The 6,413-nt window shown below is 42.1% G+C and overlaps 1 protein-coding gene across 1 annotated transcript; it reads left to right on the forward strand.

Annotated features, from left to right (window-relative positions):
* Nucleotides 1-351: 351 nt before the first annotated feature.
* On the forward strand, nucleotides 352-2,098 carry LOC306974372 (microfibril-associated glycoprotein 4-like; the record flags this gene model as incomplete). The annotated part of the gene is made up of 6 exons (XM_079571581.1): nucleotides 352-357; nucleotides 425-571; nucleotides 890-922; nucleotides 1,425-1,521; nucleotides 1,585-1,749; nucleotides 1,821-2,098. 6 exons carry the CDS (start codon nucleotides 352-354, stop codon nucleotides 2,096-2,098), a joined length of 726 nt encoding a protein of 241 aa, XP_079427707.1.
* Between the last annotated feature and the right edge of the window lie 4,315 nt (nucleotides 2,099-6,413).

Genomic DNA, 6,413 nt, shown 5'->3' on the forward strand with positions numbered 1-6,413 from the left:
TGACATTTAAAGTCAAACATTTAGACAGTAAATAAACCACATACTAAGCATACAGGCAGGCCCGGATCTAGTGCAAAATTTGCGAAACAGTTTGTACCTAAGACCCACGTATTGGTGCTCCACCCATGCCAGCCCAGCCCAAATCACCTGTGGAAATGTATAAAAGGGATTGCATTTGCAGCGCTTCAAACTGTGGAGAGAGAAGAGCTTCTATCTTAAGTAAGTCTTTATTCATGGATTCCACACTGGAAGGACAGATCACTGTTCACCTGATTGAGTTTCTCTTTGCAAATAGAATTGTTTAATCAGAATTTCTGTTTTATTTCTAGCTGACACATCTGAAATCTCACAATGACGGTAAGTGTGGAAATCCAACTTTCCAATTCATGTTCTTCATTGCTAAATTTTCTCTGTTGTGTTTCAGCCTGTGGTGCTCCTCCTTTTTGTGGCTCCACTGTTGATCTGCAGCAAAGCGGGGAGACCTAGGGACTGCAGTGACGTCCACCTGCAGCGTCTGCAAAGTCGCAGTGGAGTCTACACCATTTACCCGGCTTTCCAAATGGGAGTTCAGGTAAATTCAAACCATCAGTTTATTTGAAGGGGTTTTGTATTGCAACCAACATTTTTAACAGTTAAACTTTAGCAATAACTCAGACACACCCATTTCACTGTCAGTGGGAACAGTTGGATCATATTTATAACACGACCAGGGACAATCCTCTACAGTGGAACATTACATGTGTTTGATGTCTGTCTCACTGTTGACCTGTTCTTGTATTTGTTCAAATCAGCAACATTTGGAAAGCCTTTTGTTGTTGTGACTTTGGGCTGTACAAAATACAGCTGAACAAAACAGAATTTGATGTTTTGATGTCTTCTCTGTCCTCAGGTTTACTGTGACATGAAAGATGGAGGATGGACAGTGAGTACTTTAAACTAAGGTTATGTCCATAGCAGTTATTGTTCAGAAATGTTTCCTGAAGACACTTTACTCACAGTTCATTTGACACATCAGAAAGTGCACTTTCTTCAGAACAACATAGGCCAGATTACCCGGGCAAGTGAAACGTATGAGACATAAACAGCGGTGAAGGATCAATAACATCACATTTTGAGCTATGTATAATCCAACTAGACTGACAAGAGCCAGATTGATATTTAGTAAGAGTCTGGTGGTGCTTGGTGTATTAATGAAAGTGTGAATGAGTTTAAACTTTACACCAAATACAAATATGCTATGCAGGATTGTAATATTGACATTGACATTCGAATCATGAGACTACCCGCTCTACCAACTCTGCCGATCCGCAGATCCACATTTTCACCAGAAACACAGCAGTGTACACAAGGGGCTTATATAGGTCAACAGGATACAGAACATTTTGTTCACTTTACTAAAATAAACACCAGACTTGTGTCTTCAGGTGATCCAGACACGAAAGTACGGTTCACTGAACTTCTACAGACCCTGGGATCAGTTTGTGGGTGGGTTTGGAGACGCTGATGGAGAATACTGGCTCGGTAAGACAAATCCAGAACTAAATTTTAAAAATTCATCCGTTTGAATGTTTTGAATGTCTTCAGGTCTTGAGAACATGCATAGGCTCACACCTAAACCACGGGAGCTGCTAGTAGAAATGGAGGACTTTGAGGGCAATAAAGCCTCCGCTCGTTACTCTTCTTTCTCTGTTGGAGGCGAATGTGGCGGATACAAACTGACAGTGTCTGGGTTCAAAGATGGAGGAGCAGGTCAGGTCAACATTAAGAGCATCAGTATCAGCAGTAAATTAGATAATAACACAGTGTCTATGTTTCTGCAGGAGACAGCCTCACTTATCACAATGGGATGAAGTTCACCACATTTGACAAGGACCAGGATGCTAATGGTTCGAACTGTGCTAAGCAATTTTTAGGTGGGTGGTGGTACAAAAATTGTCATCTCTCCAACCCGAATGGTCTTTATGCATGGGGAGCCAGTACCTTTGGTGTTGGCATCAATTGGAAAACATGGAAAGGTCACAACTATTCCCTGAAGTCTTTTACCATGAAGATACGACCTGGAAGAAAGCCGCAAGTGGCGGTAGCTATCAAGTCTTAATTGAAATCTGTTGTCAGAATCATCGCTTGGACATGATTATATATGGTCAAAGTCTAATAAAAAGAGTTTCTGATCTTTTTTTGGAAACTGAGTCTCTCTCAGAACAAGAGCAAACTGACAAGCCTCATCCTAAGCCACACAAAGTGGAACAGAACCAGCACTGATTGCCGTCAAAGACACTGACCCGGAACAGGAATCAAAAACGGATCGTGAAATACAACTAGTTATGATCGAAGCCTCTCAAACAAAAGGTCAAGTTTAACTAGTTTGCAAAATCCACTTGGTTTGTATAGGCTTCTGTTTGGGGTTACAAAATAGTCTTGTTGATTCAAGAACTCAAGATATGGTTTGATCAATGTTTTCCTCTCTTTGGTTCATTTATGTACACGTGTCTGCTCTACAAATGTAGGCATGAAGGCTTTAATGGCACAGTTACAAGCAACACACTTCCTATCAACAGTTGGGTGTATTTTCTACTTTAAGCACCTTACTTTTCACCATTTCTATCCAGTCAATCCAGTTTTTACTGAATAAGTGCCTCAAAATGTCCAATCAGAGCACTGTATTCTGAATAATACTTTCACATTGACATTCATGATGCATAAAAGCACTTTGCAAATGCGGGAGAAAGCGGAGTCACTCAATGAAGAAAACAAAAGAATAATAATCGTGGGCCAAAAGCTAGATGGCCACAGCCAGAGGAATGAGTTTCTAAATGAGGGCTTGAACAATGTGCTGCCGGGAGAGGCTTGTCAACGGTGCAGTCACGCCTCCATGCCCAGCAAAGGCTGCTGCGACTCATACTTCTTTCTTCTTCATTATGTATTTTGTGGCTGGTGCAACACATACTCCAGATTGACTTATAGTCCGGAAAATATTAACTCACCGTGGATAAAGTAACTATTAATTTTACTCAAAAGTACAGATACTTCATTGTAATTTTACTTGAGTAATGGGTAAAAACTACCTTATGATAAAAGTAATCTAAGAAGTAAATCTTCTTCAAAAAGTTACTGTACATGTACTTCAGTAAATGTAACTGAGTACTACCCACCTCTGAAGATAGCATTTAGCCACTGTCAGCACAACATTAGCTGGTGCTAGCATAACATTAGCAAGTACTGTACCTTCAAATTTGAATTCTTGAAGCTGCTTCTGTCCTCTAGCCTCTGTCCTTAATAATTCCATAAACTCCACCAATTTCTCATTGCGGCTCACAAAACTTTTCATCGTTGTTCTGTTGTTCCTTCAGTAATGGGTATTCCAGCATGCGCATCCTGGGAGCATTGGATAGAAGCGAACTATTTGGAAAGTAGTAGAGTGATTTTATTGAATGCCGATTGTAACAAGTGAATTTCTCCGTTGTGAGATCATTAATCAGTAATCTTGGTCAGGTCAGGAAAATCGTCTAAATTAGTGAAAACTACTCAAAACAAGATACATATTCTCAATTAAAGTAACATAAATCCATGCTAGATACTTTCTGTAGTGTGTCAGTGCTGCCACTTTCTTACTAAGCGAATTTATGAAGAATTTGCAGAAAAGCGGGGCCATATAAACGTATAGAAACCGTGCACTACCACACACTCCATAAATGTCGATGGAAAAGAGTGGTGGGTTTAGTATTTGCCTTTGAACTGGAATGTTGCAAGCTTGATTTCCATCCCAGAGGTCGATATAGACTTTCGCTGGGAGAACAGGGAGGACATCGCTCTTGAAACTGTGCCTGATCGCTGCTTCGCTGTACCGAATTCTGTCAGGTCAGACAGTGAGCCGCCTACTGAAAACACCTCCCTTTGACCTCTGTGTGCGGGAATGGTAACGGGAAAACCAGTCTGATCCGGTCGGGACGCTCTCGCTCTTTCGGTTGGCTGCGTCCCAGAGCCCCACGGTCAGACTGAACATCTGTGACTCTGCGGACACATCAGAGAGGGCTGTGTGTGACTGGTCAGGTGCTCTGTATTAAGGTCGAAAAGAGCCTTTAGTCGAACTCACAACTGAAAGAGCCCAGACAGGAGACACTTTCTTCAAGTCTTATTCTACTGATTTTAAGAAAATAAACAAACAAAAAACAATAAAAGACCAAGTAGTAATTAATAAACCATAAACCTAGCCTGGAAAAAAATCAGCACCCAGCACCCATTCTTGGTGTACTCATTTTTGGTCATCCCAATCTGGTCACTCGACCCACAATGCCCATGTTATCTTGGAATACACCTTTGCCATCGAGGAAGAGCTTATCCATTGATGACATAATTTGCTGTAGGCTAATCATCCACTGGGGAAAGTCACAGCCAGAATGTTTAGACGGCACCATTCCTCCGCCGGAGCTGGAGTTAGTTGGAAATCCGCTCTGAGTCAAACAGTTTACTACACATGAATCAGCCGTTTCTGTAAAGCTTTAAAAGTCGTTTTGCTGGAACGCACCCCTGTCGCCGTGGCAACAAGAGAAACACAACAGAGGAACCAGGAAGTGGAGGTTAAGGCAAGCCCACGGGCAGCGACGGCAGGTTTACCGTCTCCTGCTGAGTAAACTCTGGATGTCAGAGATTACGATGGTCAAACGGACGCAGACAAAAGACAGTTCATGCTCCGAGCAGAACACTGAGGTCAGCTAACAAATTTCTGTTGGACGTACCAAGGTCACGGCGGTCGACCAGAGGACGACCGCGACTCCTGCACTTTGGAACAGTCTTCCCATAAATATCAGGGCAGCCCAGTCCTTAGACATTTTAAAGTCTATGTTGAAGACCCACTTGTTTGCAAAGGCTTTTTTAACCAAATCTGAGCAGGACATTGTTGTTGGTGTTTGTTTGCGTTGTATTTGTTTTTTGGCATCTTTATTTTTGTGTACTATAAATTCATGTTTGTGTAAAATGTGCTCTATAAAGAAACTTGACCTTGACCTTGACAAATGAGCGAAATACTGTGTCCGAAGTTTGACTATGTGCTTGATGGTGGTGGTTTCATAAAAGGACTTTGTTGCAGTTTTGTGGATCCATTCACAACCACGTAATGATTAGAGAAAAAATTTGGAGATTTTCATCACATTCTAGAACCTGAACACAACCAATTTAATAGTGAGATTTAAATTTGATCAGGCTTTTACATCACATGAATGCCTAAATGGGCCAAAAATATTACTGCTCTCACGTCTGGAACGGCCTGTCGGAGGCGCTCAGGGCTGCAGGGAACGTTCATGTTTTTGAGAGCAGGCTCAAGGCAGCCACCTTTTCGTTTAAATTTCAAATAAGATGTATTCAATCCAACCCCACATTCTACTTGTAAGGCTCTTTGAACAGTTTTGAGGAAAAACTTGCTTGAGTGGATTTTGTACTTTCTACGTAACTGGACACATGGGGTAAATGGCAAACTGTCAGACCAAAGGTGCCTGTCACCCCAAGGATGTGTATTGTCTCCATCACTGTACATCAAGTACACAAACATGTGACAAATCAAATCAAACATGGCAGGAGAATAATAATCAATTATGCTCAGTTATTGTAAGTCCCTGAGATGATGAAGAAAGCATGTGACGGTTTGCAGGGTCTCTGAACTACAGGGGGTTTCCGAATAGGGGTGCCAGCCAGGTATCCCTCCTGACAAGTTGGATATGGGTTAAAGGGTTACCGGTTACACAAGGACTTACACTAGTCTGTATAAACCCTTTCTTGGTAAAGTGGTGAATGATACAAAAAACAAGAGGGTCCACACAAATAACAATAAGTGTCCAGCATGTGTATTTACAATTCTAAGACCAAGTGTCCACAGCAAACATCTGTCCCCTTCCCACAGTTCTAGGCAGGTAGACTTCTATTTTACTCCCCCCACCAGGGTTGCTCCACAGCACAAGCTGTAGATAAAATATACAAAGATTCAAACTCAGCATCCCGCTCCCACACACACAGAAGAAAAGTACAGACTCACATGTCACAGGATAAGGCAGGACGAAACAGAATAAATCTTGGCTTGCTCTGCACGGAAAATAATAATAATGTTACAGTCTATTTTTGTGGCAATAAACACAAAGGAAAACTTTAGTCTGTGATATTTTTACCTCACGTTTGGTGAGTTTTCGAGTGAGACGCGATGACGTCACCAACCGGCACCCCCGAGGGCTTCCGTGTTGGAGCGAGATACACACAGGGAGAGGAGCGCACTCGTACTGTTCCCTTTTCCACAACGACGCGACACGCATTGATCCCAGTAGCAGCGGCCAGCAGACGGAGTGACGTGGACCGGTTGATGACGACTTTGTGCAATGGTGTGAAGAATCTTTCCCACTGACAAATTTTGGCAAAACAAAAGACCTGTT

This window comes from Gobius niger, assembly GCF_951799975.1.
Source record: "Gobius niger genome assembly, chromosome: 1".
In the NCBI taxonomy this organism is placed as follows: Eukaryota; Metazoa; Chordata; class Actinopteri; order Gobiiformes; family Gobiidae; genus Gobius; species Gobius niger.